This window comes from Fonsecaea nubica, assembly GCF_001646965.1.
Source record: "Fonsecaea nubica strain CBS 269.64 chromosome Unknown Scaff96, whole genome shotgun sequence".
Taxonomy (NCBI): Eukaryota; Fungi; Ascomycota; class Eurotiomycetes; order Chaetothyriales; family Herpotrichiellaceae; genus Fonsecaea; species Fonsecaea nubica.
The window spans coordinates 38,539-56,238 of NW_019173769.1; the positions used below are offsets into that span (position 1 = coordinate 38,539).

At 52.9% G+C, this 17,700-nt stretch overlaps 8 protein-coding genes across 8 annotated transcripts; 5 read left to right on the forward strand and 3 right to left on the reverse strand.

Annotated features, from left to right (window-relative positions):
- Window positions 1–388: 388 nt before the first annotated feature.
- AYO20_09823 (hypothetical protein) lies at window positions 389–2,130 on the forward strand (the record flags this gene model as incomplete). The annotated part of the gene is made up of 4 exons (XM_022648091.1): window positions 389–937; window positions 1,008–1,432; window positions 1,508–1,801; window positions 1,857–2,130. 4 exons carry the CDS (start codon window positions 389–391, stop codon window positions 2,128–2,130), a joined length of 1,542 nt encoding a protein of 513 aa, XP_022495917.1.
- Window positions 2,131–2,873: 743 nt separating this feature from the next.
- AYO20_09824 (hypothetical protein) lies at window positions 2,874–4,721 on the reverse strand (the record flags this gene model as incomplete). The annotated part of the gene is made up of 2 exons (XM_022648092.1): window positions 2,874–3,510; window positions 3,595–4,721. The coding sequence occupies 2 exons, from the start codon at window positions 4,719–4,721 to the stop codon at window positions 2,874–2,876; spliced, it is 1,764 nt and encodes a 587-aa protein (XP_022495918.1).
- Window positions 4,722–5,396: 675 nt separating this feature from the next.
- AYO20_09825 (hypothetical protein) lies at window positions 5,397–6,073 on the forward strand (the record flags this gene model as incomplete). Its single annotated transcript, XM_022648093.1, has 2 exons — window positions 5,397–5,517; window positions 5,643–6,073. 2 exons carry the CDS (start codon window positions 5,397–5,399, stop codon window positions 6,071–6,073), a joined length of 552 nt encoding a protein of 183 aa, XP_022495919.1.
- A 691-nt stretch (window positions 6,074–6,764) lies between these two features.
- AYO20_09826 (hypothetical protein) lies at window positions 6,765–7,439 on the reverse strand (the record flags this gene model as incomplete). Its single annotated transcript, XM_022648094.1, has 1 exon — window positions 6,765–7,439. The coding sequence occupies one exon, from the start codon at window positions 7,437–7,439 to the stop codon at window positions 6,765–6,767; it is 675 nt and encodes a 224-aa protein (XP_022495920.1).
- A 1,061-nt stretch (window positions 7,440–8,500) lies between these two features.
- Window positions 8,501–9,282, forward strand: AYO20_09827 (hypothetical protein; the record flags this gene model as incomplete). Its single annotated transcript, XM_022648095.1, has 3 exons — window positions 8,501–8,669; window positions 8,731–8,807; window positions 8,863–9,282. 3 exons carry the CDS (start codon window positions 8,501–8,503, stop codon window positions 9,280–9,282), a joined length of 666 nt encoding a protein of 221 aa, XP_022495921.1.
- Window positions 9,283–10,320: 1,038 nt separating this feature from the next.
- AYO20_09828 (hypothetical protein) lies at window positions 10,321–12,158 on the forward strand (the record flags this gene model as incomplete). The annotated part of the gene is made up of 5 exons (XM_022648096.1): window positions 10,321–10,414; window positions 10,774–11,177; window positions 11,289–11,618; window positions 11,747–11,798; window positions 11,977–12,158. The coding sequence occupies 5 exons, from the start codon at window positions 10,321–10,323 to the stop codon at window positions 12,156–12,158; spliced, it is 1,062 nt and encodes a 353-aa protein (XP_022495922.1).
- Window positions 12,159–12,799: 641 nt separating this feature from the next.
- AYO20_09829 (hypothetical protein) lies at window positions 12,800–13,924 on the reverse strand (the record flags this gene model as incomplete). Its single annotated transcript, XM_022648097.1, has 1 exon — window positions 12,800–13,924. The coding sequence occupies one exon, from the start codon at window positions 13,922–13,924 to the stop codon at window positions 12,800–12,802; it is 1,125 nt and encodes a 374-aa protein (XP_022495923.1).
- Window positions 13,925–15,351: 1,427 nt separating this feature from the next.
- AYO20_09830 (hypothetical protein) lies at window positions 15,352–17,261 on the forward strand (the record flags this gene model as incomplete). Its single annotated transcript, XM_022648098.1, has 4 exons — window positions 15,352–15,823; window positions 15,914–16,001; window positions 16,099–16,764; window positions 16,829–17,261. 4 exons carry the CDS (start codon window positions 15,352–15,354, stop codon window positions 17,259–17,261), a joined length of 1,659 nt encoding a protein of 552 aa, XP_022495924.1.
- Window positions 17,262–17,700: the final 439 nt, after the last annotated feature.

Genomic DNA, 17,700 nt, shown 5'->3' on the forward strand with positions numbered 1-17,700 from the left:
AGCCGGGATAATTGCGATAGAACTTACGAGGTATAGCAGACCGGGACAAATACAAAAGGCTGTCGATAAGCCGGAGGGAATGGGATAAACTTCCGATAAGCCGGGATAAATGTGATAAGATGCAATAGCCTTGTCGATAAGCCGGGACAAACGTGATAAACCGGAACGAATGTGAGAAATCCCCGCAGATCTAATTAGCTTAGTCTCAAGTTTCATGACTCTGATAGGCTCATCCTGTGCCACTCGACCGGCCAATATGGAAATGGACAGTATACGCTATGTTGACCCCATATATGGAACTATATGTAAAAAGGAAGAACTCGCACAACCTTGACAATCATTCACTAAGATTCACCATCTGGCCTCTCAAGCATAACGACCGACAAAAATGACCAATTCATGGGAAACCAAGGCTGAGATATGCCGCAAGATTCTCACGGACTCCCTGAACCAGGAATGGCTTCTTCCACAAGCACAATTACCTCCTCAATCCACAACAAATATCATGATGTTTCCTGACACGTGTGGGAAGCTAACGGATCGCGAGACGGCCATCACCAAGTTGACAGCAGAAGGTCTCACAAAGAGAATGGGGATTGGCGAAATGACTGCTACTGAGGTAGTCATCGCCTTCCTCAAACGCGGCCACATCGTTCACCAGCTATGCAACTTTGCGACCGAGTTTTTGGTCAAAGAGGCACTTGAGCAGGCCGCAAAGCTCGACAAACATTTCGAAGCCACGGGCAAGCTAGTTGGACCACTCCATGGTGTACCGATCTCGGTGAAGGAGCACTTTGGTTTCAAGGGCAAGGTGTGCCATTCTGCCTACGTCTGCTTCATTGACCACATTCCAAGCGAAGACGCCTTGATCTTGAGAATACTCCGTGACGCAGGCGCGGTGCTCCACGTCAGAACAAATGAGCCTCAGATTTTAATGGTACATCAAGAACTTCAGAGTGCATATGATCCTTTGAGTGAAATGTCGGAAACTAACCGGATCTGAACAGTCCGGCGAAACCGACAATCCTATCTATGGAGTATCGGTCAATCCCTATAATCGAAACCTCACACCCGGAGGGTCTAGTGGTGGTGAAGGCATCGCCGTCGGCACGCACTGCTCAGTGATTGGTCTAGGAACAGATATTGGAGGCTCTGTCCGTGTGCCGGCCGCGTTTTGCGGAGCGTACGGTCTGCGCACGACCGCGCTACGAAATCCCTACAAAGGGATTTTCTTCCAGCCTGACGGACAGGAAAGTATTCGATGCATCGCTGGACCTTTGGCAAACAGCCTTGAAGACATCAACTTGTTTGAGAGCGTGGTCTTGGGCAGTGAACCATGGGACGAAGAAACCAGTTTGGTACCTCTTCCATGGAAGAACGTGGCGCCACCGAGTGTCAATGATCTCACTGTGGGTGTCATCTGGGAAGACGGGTAAGTGACGTTAAGCTTTACCATGGGGGCAAATTATTATTGTACCGTTTTACTGAGATATCTCTGATGCTTTAGTACATGTCGACTCCACCCACCGATGCTTCGTGCGCTCCGAACAGTGGTCTCACAACTCCAAAATGCCGGGGTAAAGGTGGTAGATTTCGAGCCATTTGAGCATTCAACGATCGTGGATGTCGCAAAAAAGCTCTTCTTCGCCGATGCAGGGCAGTCACAGAAAGAAATGCTCGCTGATGGAGGAGAGCCAATCGTGGCCCTGACACAATTTGCCTTTGATTTCGCCGTGCAAGAGCCCATGACGGTCAGAGACAACTGGGCTCTGAACGATAAGCGGGAGGGGTATCGAGCAACGTAAGTATATTGGCCTCTTCGCACTGGTGCTGTACTTACAATCCTCACCGCGCAGATACCATCGTCTAATGAAAGAACGCGGGGTCGATGTCATTCTGTCGGCTGCATACCCAGGTCCTCCGGCAGAGTTGGGAACATTTCACTACTGGGCCTACACAACTGTGTGGAATCTCCTAGACCAGCCCGCAATCACATTCCCAACTGGCTTGACTGTCGATCAAGACCTGGACAAGCCCTTTGAGAAATTCACCCCACGGTCGGACGTAGAGAAGAAGGAGTTTTCCAAATGTCAGATTCACACCTTCAGTGTTGCGCAACCAGACGGCTAATCTCCATCATACAGACACTCCTGAGAGATTCGCCGAAGCTCCACTCGCTCTCCAGCTGACAGGCAAGCATCACCAGGACGAACAATTGGTTGCTGCATGCAAACTTGTTTCAAATATAATACAGAATAAATGAGTCAACGACTTTACCCCGGCCCCGGGGAGAAGCTGACTTGAGACTTTTCTTCTGTATTGTGCTGATAATTACGTATCAAGTATAATAATAAAGTTGTTGCGACCTGACCTCCATGTGACGACGATGGAGCTCAAGGAGGGAGAAACGCGGAGCGAAGGAAGAACGAATCAAGAGGACAAGGAGCAAGGGTCCCGTAACTGGTCCAGGACAGGCGAGACTGGGTCACCTCAAGACTCGAGGTTATCAGTGTAGTCAGCGTGTTCGATGAGGCTCGACCATTGATGACACCGAGTGGGATCAAGGGAGATGGCTCTATGTAACGATGATTATTTTATATCTTTACTTCGTCGTCAACTTCGCTCACGATCCTACCCCTAAGTTTCAGGATTACTTGTGTCTCCCTAGTGCGTCGACGCCCTTTCCTAAACGAAAATAGTAATGGATAAAGTACAGTTCGGGGTATATAGAATGCATGTGTATATATATATGTATATGGATGTATATAACCCCGTTTTCCACTAGCAGTCTTTCTTGTCTTTGGCCATCGTACCGAAATAAATGTATGACCGGCCACCGATCCTATTCGACTAAGGGAAGAGGATCAACTCGCTCACACTCGAGGCGTGTCCTCTTTCTCGTTTTGCCTCTCGGTTTGCTTCTTGGCTAGGTTCTTCTTCTCATTCTCTTGCTCTTGCTCCTGTTTCTTCTTCTCTTCCACCCTCCTCCACCGCTGCTGCCGCCACTCCATGCCCCATCTGGCCTCGGCCCAGAGGAACACCGTCGCAGCGGCTATGAGCATAGCGGCGAGGAAGAAACACCAGCCGAGACCCAGCCCGGTGAGCATGTCGTTGACGACGGCGGCACCTACGGCGCCGAGGCCGCAGCGGACGAGGTTGGCGGCGGCGGACGCGGTGGAGACGCTGTCCGGATAGATGTCGGAGAGGAGGGTGCTGAGCGAGTTGGAGGCGACGACGAGGCAGAAGCCCAGGATGAACTGCAGGACGAGCGGGACGGCGAGAGAGGCGTGGTGCTCCAGCGCCCAGCCGTAGGGGAGCAGTGCCGCGACTTGCAGGATCTGTGTGAAGAAGACGGCCTGCAGGCGGGCGCGCTCGATGGGGAAGTTCCGCAGGTCGTCGCCGCGCTTGCGGTCCACGGTGACGCCCAGCCTGTGCGCCGTGCGCCGGTAGTTCCAGTCGAGGAGGCGGCCGTTGCAGAACGAGCCGACGGCGGCGGCAACGCCGAGCGGTCTACACGCTTGGTCAGTTTTGAGCTTCGAACAAAAAGATGGAAGAAAGAATAAGGAGGGAAAAAGGGGAAAGATGACCACTCACAAGAAACATAACCCGACCTCAAGCTCGTTGAGTCCGTATAGCCTGGGGAACACGGTCGGTGTACTCGTCATCAGAACCAGATTACTGAACATCATGATCCCGGTGTACATGATGATACAGAACGCGTCCGGGTTGGTGAGAATGACAAAGGACCCCAGCGGGTTGGGGAACCGGATCTTCGCGTCTCGCTGCCGCTCTGCCAGATCATGATGCGTCCGCTCATAGTCGCGTCTCTCTTCGGCGCTCATCCTCTTCAGCCTCCGCCGGCCGGCCATGTACTGGACGACCGACTGGCGCCACCACTGATACGGCACGATGCTCCCGTCGTCCACGATCTTGCGGTGCGTTTCGGGCATGAAGACGATGTACAGGACCAAATATCCGCCACTGACAATAGTGAGGAACCAGAAGACGGCTCTCCATCCTAGGAACTGCGTCAGAAGGCCGCCTATGGTGGGGCCCAATGCCGGTGCCGTCAAGACACCAGCCGCCATGGGACCGATGTACTTTCCCCGTTCGGCCGTGGTGACGATGTCGGCAATGACGCCGTATCCGAAAGCGACCGTGCCACTGCTGCCCGCGCTCTGCAGGCACCGCAGGACGAGTAACGCGGCATAGCTGTCCTGCAGCGCCAACCCAATATTCGCGGCCGTGTAGATGGTGAAGGCGATGATGTACCCCAGCCGTCGCCCACTCGCGTCGGAGAAGGTGCCCATGAAGCTGGGCGCCAGCCCCTGGAAGATCATGTACGTGGTGATGGAGACGTTGATCAGGCTTTGGGAGAGATTGTATGTCTTCGTCAGAATCGGGAGGACCGGGTAGTAGATCTGGCTGGACAGCGGGGAGAAGAAGGACGCCATGGCCGTCATGGTCACAATGAACCATTTGGCGCGGTCGGAGAAGGCGCTGTACGCTTTGTGCTCGTTGGTTTTGGCGCGAGTTAGAGTTGGGGGTTGTGCTTCGACGTCGTCGCTCTCCTTCAGCTCCAGTGGTGGTGGTGGTGGTTCAGACGCTCCTTGAGCGGGGGAGTTTGTGGTGTCGGTGACATCTTCGCTGTTAGAAAAACAATTCGCTTTCGCTTCGCCGTTCGTGTCACTAACAGCAGTGTCCGCTTCTTTGGTCGTCATGGTGGAAAAGGCCAATCGAGGAGGCGCCTATCTGTTTCCAAGCCCGAAACCCGTGTTGACCGAGTATTGATATCCCGCACGCTGCTCTATATGGAGGTCAACCTGGATGAATGAAGTAGGCCGCTAGTTGAACATTGAGAGCCGTCCACCTTTTTCGTTAAAATTCGGGTACCGATGCTGATAAGTCTCTGGATCGAGCTGTGACGAGTCTCTATCGGTGTGCATGGGATGGACGCATATAAGCGATAATATCTGCTTGAATAGATATCGGCATCAGCGAGACATAAATCATTATCCTCACCTGGAATATGCCACCTGTTTTGTAAGGGTCGTCGGCCTAGTTTTCCTCTTCGCCCGTTGCAGACTCGACGTGGCCCGGTGTCGGGCACCGGCCACCAAAAACCGGGCCGGTACAGGACGACCATAACCCCACGGCGATCAATCCAGGGACGACGGAGCAATCAGGTTCTGCCTCTCGCTATAATTCACGCAGTCCCTTGTCGACCGGAGAAATGTCTCAAATTGCTGCCTGTTCACTGCCTCATCGCGGCATCCAAAGGATTCGGTTCGGTGTTCTTCCTCCACCCTCTTGAGGAAGAAAGGAGAACCTGGACCGTCGACATTCAACCTTCTTGTCCATCAGCGTCACTTGGCCTGCGTGATCCCTAGCCAGCCATGCCAGACCATCAGATTTTCAAGACTGTGGTGTCACTGGTTGAAAAGGACGGATCGAAACCCCTTCAATTGGCCTTTGGCTCGCGCGTCGTGAAACCGGGCGACAAGATCCCCAAGGGAGGTGAGTTGACTTTTTCACATCAGTGTCCCTGTTTCTCAGGTCATGGTCCATCCAAACAATACCCGTCATCTTGGTGGTCCTTCTCTTTTCTCGTCTATTTCGCTAACTTACAACCCCTTGGAAAGAAGCTCAAGGACTCCCAACACTTGAGTGGGACACAGCAAGCCCAGACCAGAAATTCGTCGTCCTCAGCCTCGACCTCGACGCACCTTTTCCCTCGTTCGCGCCGCTGAGTCCCATCCTGCACTGGCTCCAGACTGGTCTCGTCATCGGAGGATCAAGCAGTGCCGATGGCGTTTGTCCCGCTGCTGCTGGCCAGCTAACCTCGCCGGACCCCGCCATCGCATTCTGGGCAGGGCCCGGCCCTCCCCCAATCAGCAGCCCGCACCGCTACATCTTCCTGCTCTACGCCCAACCACCCGACTTTGACGCACGCACGTTCACGAAAGCGGGTGGCTTTGGGATCAGGGACCGCATGAGGTGGGATCTGTCGCGGTTTGAAAAGCGGGCGAAGCTGGGCACGCCCGTCGCGGCGACGTATTTCTTGAGCAATTAAATTCAGGGCGTTGCAGTGTGGTTGGCGTCGGTGATAGAGGGGGATTAGGAGTATTATTATTATTTGCGAAGGACAAGGCAAGGCGTGCTCGTGCTTGGTTTGTCTTCTGGTCACTTGGTCAGCACTTTCTACACACAACAAAATGCGAGGTCGCGATGAAGCTTTAATTTGTGCATGAACCGTTTCAGCCACGAATCCTCGAAGCAACATAGATCCTACGGAAGACATAGATGCCAACCTCCCTGTGGCTAGCTAATAGCTGAAATCTTTCTATTTGTCTAGAAACATCTATCGCTGGGTTCTATATTTATTTGGCTTTGCGACAGTCCATGAATAAATCTTTCCTCTCCATGCCGTCCGGTGCTTGTTCTAACAAATCCCCAGCATCATCAAGACCCCAGCGACATCTGCATGTGGCAAGTCTCGCCAAAGCTTGTGCGCCTCTATCTGGTGGCGTCCATCTCCACTGCTTCTCCATAATTTCCCGAGCTGACTATCCAATCTCGCCAGCGATAACAATTGATGATGGTGGAGTGCGTAGCCTCAGGCCACTGACCGTAATCGGTCACAGCTTGTCCAGATTGCCGAGGGGATATGTGCTTAAGGTACTCAATTGCCCTGCTCAAGATCAAGGCCGCCACCAGCTCGAATCGACGGGTAAAGGACCTGCTCGGCGGCGACCAGTGACAGATTATAACTTCTCTTGTCTCTTTGTGAGCACCCACATGCCCTCGGCCTCGGTCAAAACCTTGCCATTTTTGTCTACTATTTGACCCCTCGATAGCCACTTGCGACCTTCTTTTCCTACGAGCCAGCTCCTTACGAGCACGTCTCCCGGCGTGGGTACAGGCGCACGGTAGGTTATATTCAGACCGACGGTGAAAAGCGCACCTCGTGGCCCTGGAAGGTGTTGTTGGTGTAGCATCGCACAAAGTCCCATCATCTCGTCAAGAATGGCGCAGGCCATGCCGCCGTGTATGACTTCCGGATGGCCATCGAGCCCCGGGCGACCGATCGACAACAGAACGACGCATTCGGGGTGCTGAGGTACTTCGGTGGGCTCGCTGTGGTTTGTTCTCAATTTTAATTGTCCCTTGGGGCTTTCTGGAGGGTTGGGATAGTCCTTCAACTGCAGAGAGAGGAGGTGAGGAATAGTGTCAGGCGAGTTGATGGTACGAGCAAAGAAGTAATCTTCACCCGTGTCTTTTAGAGTGCGCGAAAACGTAGGGATGGCCTTGTAGAGAGGATCGGCCAGGTATTTATTCGTCCATTCAATAGATGCAAAGTACCGCCGGTCGTCTTCTGAGATGGAGTGGCTGCCGATGAAGTCGGCCATAAAGTCCGTCTTTCCATGTTGTTCTGACATGGTGGCCAGTCGTGTTACCTGTCACACATTAAGTACCCAAGTCGCTATAGCAGATTGAACAGAGCGGCTGGACGCAGACCGCAGTTGTAATTGTATAACTTTTTTTCGGTTTGTATCTCTCCAAGACCACGGCCACGGGCCATGGGGGTCCGAGCTTGTGCCTCGGCCTGCTCGGTAGGTGTGACCAGTAGGAGGCGCTGCATCGCGGACAAGATACGGCTAACTGCATCTTGCTTTGTGAGTGGCGGGTTTTTGGCGGCGGATTTTCTTGCTTGGGGTGTCCGATGCCTAGAACTGTTTGGGTCTGGGCACCAACTAGGGGTGCTCCAAGATTGTCGCAGTGGAGTTGGAGGGTGAGGGGCGCCGGCGATGCGCTGCCCTGGTGATTGGCGCGGCCCTTAATGTGTTTTAGAATTGCAGCAGAGTGACGAATGGGTGGTCCAAGCGGGCGAGCTCCCCAGTCTGGCACCCTGTCGTTTTGGGTTAATAGGTCTCTGTCGGTGCCTCTAGGGGCTTCCAGGTACTAGCTAGTCCCTAATCCAGCAAAGTGGGTGACCAGATAGCGGCATCGCCATGGACTTGATACCGGCGCTCCTGGGAGCTAACAAAAGTGAATGGTGGAAAAGTGCAGCCAGAGTCAGTGAACGCGCAATGGAATAAAAAAGCCACCACCATCCTCTCCCAGCCTCTATCTTGGTCGCCCTTGAAAATTCCATAGCAACCGAAAAGCATCTTGGAGAGACTCCATCTCGCCGTCACCACCCTCAAAGACTGATAAAGGTGAGCTCTTATCCCGACAAACGGGTCCTTCTTTCCACCCAGCTGTCAGTGTGTGTGAATTCTGCCCTCCACCTCCCACTTCACCGAGTACCAACCCACACCTTCTCACCCATCTCTCACTGCTCTCTGTCTCTCTCTCTCTCAGTGTCTGCTTTTTTCCTCCACATACTCTACTTCATACATCCATCAGTCCAACTCTACCAACGTAGTACTTTGAGCATCAATTTGACACTCTGCATAGACAGAAGAGTCCAGCCCGCACTACCTTCACCACCTCCACCATGCAGTACCAGATCCTCCTTGCAGCTTCTCTGGCTGCTGTCGCCCACGCGCAGACCATTGTCACCTCGAGTGCATCCTCGGTCGCAGCCTCTACCACTGTATCGCAAGTGATGCCTGCGGTGGCTACTGCTGCCTTCAACCCTGCTGGAATTGATTCCACGACTGCGTGTAAGAGAGAGGTCCCCACAATTTTCGTCTCTATGGGGAACATACTGATTTTTGAACCTAGTCAACTGGTGCCATGCTCAGCTGAACACTTGTCCCCAGATCTGTGGTGGGTCTGCTTCTCAAAACCAGTGTGATCAGGTACGATAAACGCCGCAACATCCTCAAGCGATCCACAGCTTACATTTGTCTCTAGACCACATTCACCTACACCTGCGTTTGCGCCAACGGAACTGTGCCTGACTGCACTGCCTTTTCTGAGACTCTTCCATTCTACATCTGTCAAGAGACCTACATCCAGTGCGTCAACAACAATCCCAACGACGCCCAGGCACAGTCTGCATGCAAAACCAATGAGCAATGTGGTACTCGCAATGCCACCGCCGAAGCCATTGCGCAAACATCTGCTGCTTCTGCTTCAGTCACTTCCACCTCTTCTGCTCCTGCCTCGTCAGAGACCGCTTCTGCGACCGACACTGCCTCTGAGTCCGCTACCGCATCGGCTTCTGGATCCGACTCCTCTGCCACCGGTGGTGCTGCCATGGGTGTCTCTCAACAGATGACCACTGGTGTCTTTGCGGCTGTCCTCTTGGCGATTTTCAAGGTGCTGGTCTAGTTCAAGACTTGATTGCCGTTGCCGATTCGTCCCAATACTGTAATAAATTGGACAGAGTTTTGCGTCTCAAGGGGACTGGAAAAGCAGAAAAGCATCATGGATACGAAAAGAAGAATATTGGTGACAGTTTCATGGTCATGGATGATGGAAGGATGACTTGGTTTTGAATCATGTCAGAATGGTCAACGGAGTGGAATGACGATATGCGGAAGTGGGCTTGACGATTTATGTTTTTTGAGCGTGTTGGCTCGTGGCCAACAGCACTTTCAATCCTTTAGCGAGCGCGTTTGTGAGGGCTTCAGTTTTTGGAGGCTGAGGGGGGATAGTACTATTGCACAGAGATCAAAAGCTGATAGAGTGCTTAATTAATGTCCATAAGAGGGGTTGAGTGAGACGTGGTTAGGGTTTTCTTCCCCGGATCTGCATTGAAGGATCATCAATGTGGACGAAGAAGAGTCTTTGTTGAATGTTTCCACTTTTCTAAGATGCCACGGCGCATTGGCGCAGGCGGAGAAGGTCGTACAGCCACTCCCTGCACAAGTACTTTGGATGAGGAATGTAAACATGTGGCTAGTGACTGTGGCTAAAGCCAAGGCTTGGCTGTGGCTGAACTGTGGCTAGCGAGGATGCACGCTCAAACTGCGCCCAAGGTTTGCTTTCCCCTCACAAGTTCCTCATGAGGGCAGCACCAGACAACACTGATTATTGGACCAATACCGAGTCTGGTTGGAGCTCCTCTCTCCATGTTTGCGAGGCTGTGGATGCTGGCCCTCCGTTTGACCGTGTTTACCTTGCACAGGCACTGAATGAAGCTGGGGTTCATATTGCACCTACAAAAACAAGTACAAGAACGAGTACATACTGTACCTCTTTCGTTGGACGCTGTACTCGGGACTCAGTAGACTGGATTGGACTGGTCCATCCAAGGATATACAGACCTTCTGTTGGCATCTCTTATAGCTCATTGTGCCTCGTCTTGTGATCACTCCACTACATCGTGCACCAAACCAAAGGACTCCGGCGACGCAATCAAGCACCATGCGCGCCCTCCGATACCACGGCGTCAAAGACCTCCGCGTCGACAACGACATTCCCGAACCGAAATGCGGCGAGAACCAGATCAAGGTCAAGCGTGAGTCTACGCATCATCCTGGACGGGTCGGTTCATGGGTCATGGATCATGGATCATGGACCATGGACCATCTAGCAGGGAGTCAATCGTCTTGTTGTCTTGTATTTCGCAGTCTCTGGACGATGAAAAGCTGATGGATTGTGATTGCGCGTTTTGGCAGCTGCTTTTTGTGGGATCTGTGGAACGGATTGTGAGTTGTTCCTCGTCCTTTACGTCCTTGTCCTCTGGCTCGAGATTGCATTGGAGTGAGTCGAGCTAGCTGGCTAGCTATATCATCACTCTAAATGGGCAACACATGTGGTCTAGGAAGGACAGTCAGTCTGAATGAACCACTTCAACTCACTATCTCCCCTTTATAGTACACGAATACTCGTCGCCGACATTCATCCCACAACCCAACACTCCCCACCCCTTGACAAAAGAGGTGATGCCCGTCGCCATCGGCCACGAATTCTCCGGTGAGATTGTCGAAATCGGCAGTTCGGCGGCGTCCCACCCAAACTTCCAGGGCCAGACCCTCAAGGTCGGGGATAAGGTCGCCGTGCAGCCCACCCTGGCCTGTTTCCACTGCGGCCCTTGCCACGATGGCTACATCAACTGCTGCGACTCGGCCGGGTTTGTGGGGCTGAGCGGCGGCGGAGGCGGAATGAGCGACTATGTCTGTGTCGATGCCCAGTTTGTGTTCAAGTTGCCGGACCATGTCGGCTTGGACGTGGGTGCACTCGTGGAACCGTTGGCTGTGGCGTGGCACGCGGTTGACCAGGTAAGAATAAGGTCCTTCACAGACACTTTTTGAGAAGAAGACGAATGAGGTTTGCGTGGTCTTTTGTTCAAGGAGTCGTGTGTGATGCTGATGCGAAATCTATGTACGTAGTACCCTTTGAAAAAAGGCGACGCAGCGCTCGTCATGGGTGCCGGCCCCATCGGTCTCGGGGTCATCCAATGCCTCAAGGCCCGCGGCGCGGGCACCATCATCGTGGTCGAGATAGCAAAGGAGCGGCAGAACTTTGCCCGGGCCTTTGGCGCGACGCATGTGATCGATCCGAGGTCCGAGGACGTGGTCAAGAGGAGCAAAGAAATCACAAACGGTCAGGGACCGCATGTCGCGTTGGACGCGGCGGGCGTGCCGGCCAGTTTGAGGGATGCGGCGTTGGCGGTGAGGGCGCGCGGCACGATTGTGAACCTGGCGATCTGGGAAAAAGAGGTATGTATCTCCCTGCGTTGTCGCCTTCAAGTGCAAGGAGCCGCCACGACAGCGGTGGAGGGGTGGGAGACAGCAAGGAAGGAGGTAGGAAGAGTTGTGACGAGGCTGATTTCGGGGGGGAGTGATAGGTGCCGTTCCAACCCAACACCCTTGTCTTTGGAGAGAAGAAATACTTTGCGAGTAAGTCATATCATTCCCACTTCATACCTTTTGAATTCATTCTCCTTTTTTCATTCGAGGAGGCTATTCGCAGACTTACTAGCTGGTCTGAAACCGAGCATTTCATCCCATCCATCCATTCACTGTGTCGTGATGTCCATCTACGCAACCATTCTATGACTGATCTGCTCTACGCTAGTCCTGGGCTACCTCCAATCCGACTTTGCGGGAGTCATCAACGCTCTCGCTGACAACTCTTTGCAACCACAAAAAATGATCACGAGCAAGATCAAAATCGATCGCGTGGCCGAGGACGGGTTCCGACCGCTGATCGAGGACAAGGACAAGCATGTCAAGATCCTGGTTGATTGTAGAGCCTGAGGCAGAGGGAGAGGGAGAGGGATAGGAAGAGGGAGGTAAAAGATGGGGAGAACGGGATTGGGGCTGGGTCTGGGGCTGCTGGAACTGGGGAATATATGATCGGAGGCGTGTGGGAAGGGTTGTGTATGTATGTATGTATGTATGCATGTCCATGCCCAATACCTAGCCATGTAGCTGCATCACTATGTACTATGCACAAGTACGAGCAGTGGGTAACCCCACCACCACCAGACGCATCCAGTCTCCTCGAGTGATGTACGGACACTCTGTACCTCGCAGATGCCTACCTACCTGCTCGCAGAATCTGCGTGTACCGATCTCCAGGGAGCATTTCGTAGACCGACATCTCATCTTTCCGTCGCCATCGTAGTCTATCGCCCCTGGCGCGGTGACACAATGGACTATCAAAGAGCATGACGAGGTTTTTTTTTAAAATAATGTGTAAAAAGAAAGCCCCCTGTTCAAATGCGCGTAAAAGGGGCCACCGCCAGGGGTATCATCTGTCGCGTAAAAATAATCAAATACCATACATATCAACGCCGAAGTCACAGATGGTCTAGTCTAGAGACATGAGCAGGCGCAACACACGCACCAGTACAAGTAGCAGTAGCAGTAGCAGCAAACTCCCCTCCTCCTTCCGCTCAGATAAACCATTCAGTGTCCACTTTCCTCATCCAGGATCTGCAGGTGTGGAAATTGAGAATCTGGTATTTATCGCTCGCCAGATTCTTCTCAATCAGGATATCCGCCTGCGAGACTATGCCCTCCCAGAGTTCCCTGAGCTTCCTCTCCCTGCGGTCCCCCTTTGCTTTCCAAACCTCCTTGACGAGAAGCTGGACGACTGTCAGCGCACCGCCCACGCCCAAGGGGCCTGCACTGGACAAGAGTCCAAAGACACAGTCGACCAATAACTCGAAGCGCGAGCGGTTCTTCTTGTCGTTTTCCAGCAATCGACGGAGCGCTTTGCGAATCCCGACTAGGAGGAGCCCAAGTTTCATGCCTCGCTCTTTGTGCTCGTTTGGGTGACTGGTGATCAGTCTGGTCAAGACTCCTTTCAGGAAGTTGGTGGTGGTGCTCTGATCGAGTTTCATGAGGAGATCTGCGATGATCGGGGGAACGAGTCTGAAGAGTTGAAACGAGCCGAATTCCCCATTGTTGGCGCGGCGGGGTTGCGTGTACTGTCGCACCGTGGCGTTGACGAGGCTGGCGATGATTGAGGCGTCACACAGTGGTGGCCGGATGTATCTGGCAAGATACTCCAGCGTTCTCGGGTGGGCCAGACCAATCAGCTCACCGACAAGATCGGCTTTTTTCCCTGACCTAGAGCGCAAGGCAATGGAAAGGATCAGGACGGTGGCCTGGTCAACGTGGACGTTGGACTTGGGACTATTCCCAATTTGTAACCATATTTTGACTCTCTGCTTGGACAGCGCGTGAAGCAGCATCAGGCAGTGGGTTCGATCCAGGTACTTGCGCAAATTCAGGCTTGTGTACATGACTTGATGCGACCTTGGCAGAGGGAGTTTGTCGTATCCAGCGACGGATTTGAAGATGGCCTTGTAAGCCTCGTTCCGGGGATCGATGACGCCCTCAGCACTCTTGACATACCAGAGCTTTCCTGCACGCGTAGTCAACACCCGAGTCTTGTTCTTTGGGCGCTCTAGTGGCCATTGATGAGGCTTCTGTTGGGTGGTTAATGGAGGAGGTCCCTGGATCCGGGATGAGTGATGTCGTCTTCGCTCGCCCAACGTTGGCTCTAAAGACATGATGTCTCTGAACAGAAGATCAAGTGAAGTGAAGAATGTCAAGGTAGTGAAATTTGATCTGGATCAAAGGGCAGGAATCCCCCGCGTCTTGAGAGAAACTTATATACGTTGATAAGAGCATGACGAGGTGACGATACCAGCGAGTATGCCTTGCCTTGGTCATCTGGCATGAAGCTGAAGAGAAAGCGAAAGGTCTAAACGAGTTTATTGGATCTCTCAGTGCTCAGTATGTGAGAAGAGAAACTACCACCAGGGGATGCCAGAATTTTGTGGTTCTTTTGTTAGGGAAATTTGGCCGTTGCACTATACACCCACATATACACAGTACTATCTTGACTCTTTCCGCTTGCCAGGGCCCGGCACCGGGCGTCTTCCGTGACATCATCTCTCCTGGGCTTCATCCAATGTGCGATCAACAAGCTGCGAGCACAGCCTTCGTGTGTGTGCCTGAGGCGCCACAGCCACGCCAAGCACAGCCACATTTTCGGCAACGGAAAAAGTAATGTTCCCACTCTCTCGATTCATGGACCGGAAAAATTTGTCTCCGCAATGCTCGCTCGCCGTCGCACATGATTCAGTAGTATCTCAATCCCTCGACCAGATTGCAAAGGATGTTATCCTCGACGGTCAAGACGGTGCACTAAAAGACTCTTTGCAGAGTATCTCTGTTTTTCATCTTCCTTCCTTTCCTGTTATTCCATGTAGAACGTCAAAGGAAAATATTCTGGATCGCCAGGTGACCAAGGAAATCTCAATGTTCAACTGCGAACCCTCGGGGGGTTTGCCTCGGAGGGGCGTTTCTTTATCGATGAGCACTCACGAAGACTCTCTTATCCATATTATTACCTCGTTCTGTGCGATGACCGGGAAGGTACGAGGTACTCGTTACTTGGTAGAGTGTTCCAGGCACCTACTCGCTAGCTCGTAACTGTCTCCCGGAGACCGAAAATAGTTTGCGGGGGCCGTTTTTTTCTTCTTTAGTCAGCTTTGTTTGGAACAGACCAGGGCGTTCAGGGTTAGTACAGTAGCAGTTAGTACAAGTAGTGCACTAGTACAGGATTTCAGCTTACAGTATAAATAGCCCTGGTACCCAGCTCGCCAGGTAGATACCTATCCCGGGTTATATCACATACATACTCGTAGGTTCTTGTACGAGGGGCGTATGTCTGTCTGTGTGAACCGTGGCCATTTCTTTATTCGAGGTCCAGGACGAGGTATCATTTACAGGGGACTAGCGGACGGTTAAAGGGGCTCAGAAGAACAGTGTGTCAGGCCGTCAGCCGGAGAGGCAATCTTATTTTTCTTTTCGGAGGATCATCATCTTCATCACCGCCGTCATCATCTCAACGTCTGAGCATCTCTGCGTCTCTGTTGTAAGGAATCGAGAATCGGCGAGATATAGGGAGAGAGAAAAAGAGCGAAACAAAATGGCTCAAGTCGACCTCGTTGACACCATCGCCCGAGTCGCCGGCGTCGGCACCAGGCTGTCCATCGCGCTGTACACCTTTTCCGAGACGGTCGCTATCACTACCACTCCCTCGGCCTCCTCGGCCTCATCCTCCTCCTCATCTTCTTCTACAATCGCATCCTCCGCCTCGTATACGGCTAGAGACCTTGCCCGAGATGTGTCGCTGACATGCTCGGTGTTGGCGGAACTACGCGCGAACCTGAAACCCCAGGATCATGATCATGACGATAATCACCAAAGTCATGATAATGGCAAGGCCAAGCTGGACTCCAACGCCGACGCCGACGCGGACTCGGACTCGGACGCGACGTTGAAGATAGCCAAGGAGATCGTGGTCGAGTGCGGAACCTTGTTTAGGGATATGGACGCCCTGGTCGCGAGAGCCGTGGAGAGCTCGTCGTCGTCAAAGGGAGCCGTGATCAGGGAAATGGGTAAGTTTAGCTAATCCCACTCCGACCGACTCTCTCTCTGTCTGGGCCACAAGCTCCAATGACTTTTCTTTTCTAACAAATGAGAAATAGACCACCTCGGCGGAAACCTGGACCGGATCAAGAGCACGCTCCTAATGATGCTTAGTGACTTGTTGAACGCGGGGGATTCGACGGACGAGTATGTTTTCTACCCGCGCCCCCGTGTATCTCTGACAAACCAAGAGAACCCGTGAAGGAAGAAAACCAATCATTTAACTAATTGTTTGTGTGTGTAGGAAGGAGACCCCGTCAAAGGAACACGACGGCGATGACGACAACGCCTCTCAAAGGACGCTGCTAGGAAACATGCTCCGCGCAAACGAGGAAGCTCGGAGAAATCATCCACCCGCCCTCAACGCGACCGGATCCCGCGATGGGACGAGCGCCAACGCACGGCCCGGCGACTCAACCATCCAGAGCTGCCTGAGACACATTGGCAACGCATTGCTGCGGTTCGAACACACCAGTTCCGCCACCCAGCACCCTTCGCGTGTCCGCGTCCGGATCGAACTGGAAAAGGTGTTCGGTCCCTCGCGGTACCAGCCGGGAAGACCGAATCCGTGGGTCGTCCGGTCCATTGTGCGCAGCACGGCTCACCCCCGGCCTGAATACGCCGCCGCCCCGTCAAACCCCGAACCGGACATGTACTCGAGCGTCGCCGCGGGAGCCCTCGAGAGTCTGAACATCGAGGATTATGACGAACCGCAGTATTACAGCCGGGCACCGGCATACCGAAGCGATGGGGCAGGACGAGGCCCTGGTTTGCCGAGAGAGGCCCAGCAACCTCTAGTAGGTCTCTCGGAGAGGGGACAAGGACAAAGAAGGTCAAGCCAAAAACCTTGGTATTCGTCGGTGTGGGAATCCCTTCCCTCGCCGACGACAGCAATGGGTTCCATTCAAGAGTGAGTCTCGACCTTCCTCGATGCTGTATCGTGCTTTTTTTGGAGCTAACACGAATTTCTCCAGAACGATCAAAAAGACAAGCCTTCTTTTCGGGGCAGATGAGGGATCTGAAGATTCTGACCCCGGCGTCAGGCGCAATCAACCCAGAGTCGGTCAAGCGGTACCACCCCAAATACTCGAGCGAGACAGCGCAAAGATCACCAGGTCACCAACCTTTGATGACATTCTCCTGAGTCCGTCCAACAAAGGCAGATCAACACCTCCGCCAGCCGCGAACATTAACCTCGAGAAGGCCACCGACTCGGATTCAAGACCTGCGCATTCCAAGACAGCTGAGGAACCATCGAAAGAGGATTCGCCAGACCTCTCGGCCCCCGTGGCCAGTACGGCGGAACCCTCAAAAGATGCAGCAGACTCTTCTGTCGATAACCCAGCAGGGAAGGAGTCTGCTGAACAAAAGGATCTCGATACAGTCTATCAGCCGCCGAAGCCATGAAAGATACTGTTCGACGATCAGTAGTCTAAACTCCCCTTTAAATAACTATAGATAAAAGCATCTGTGACATGGAAAGCCGCTGAAGGATAACCGTATTTTGTGGGATGGATATACGATCAGCTCTGGGCGCATACGAAGGGCGAGGCTGAAAGAAATCGGGCTAGGGTGGGATGAAGAGCGCATTCATCGTATAATCCATGCATGGGTCATCTCAACTGGTGTGTTCTACGGGTACTCCACCCTAGCGAGGATTGAATAGCCTGATTCTTTGCTCACATTGCTGTTCAATTGGAGGCCTAGATTCTGCCTCGTATCTGAATACGACAGTTGAGACATTCTATTTCGACGTGTTATGAATTTCAGTAACCAGGCCTGCCAGGGTATCAGCCAGGGCCTCACCACATCTATACTTCCAAGGCTTAAAAGCTAGGTAGCCCTC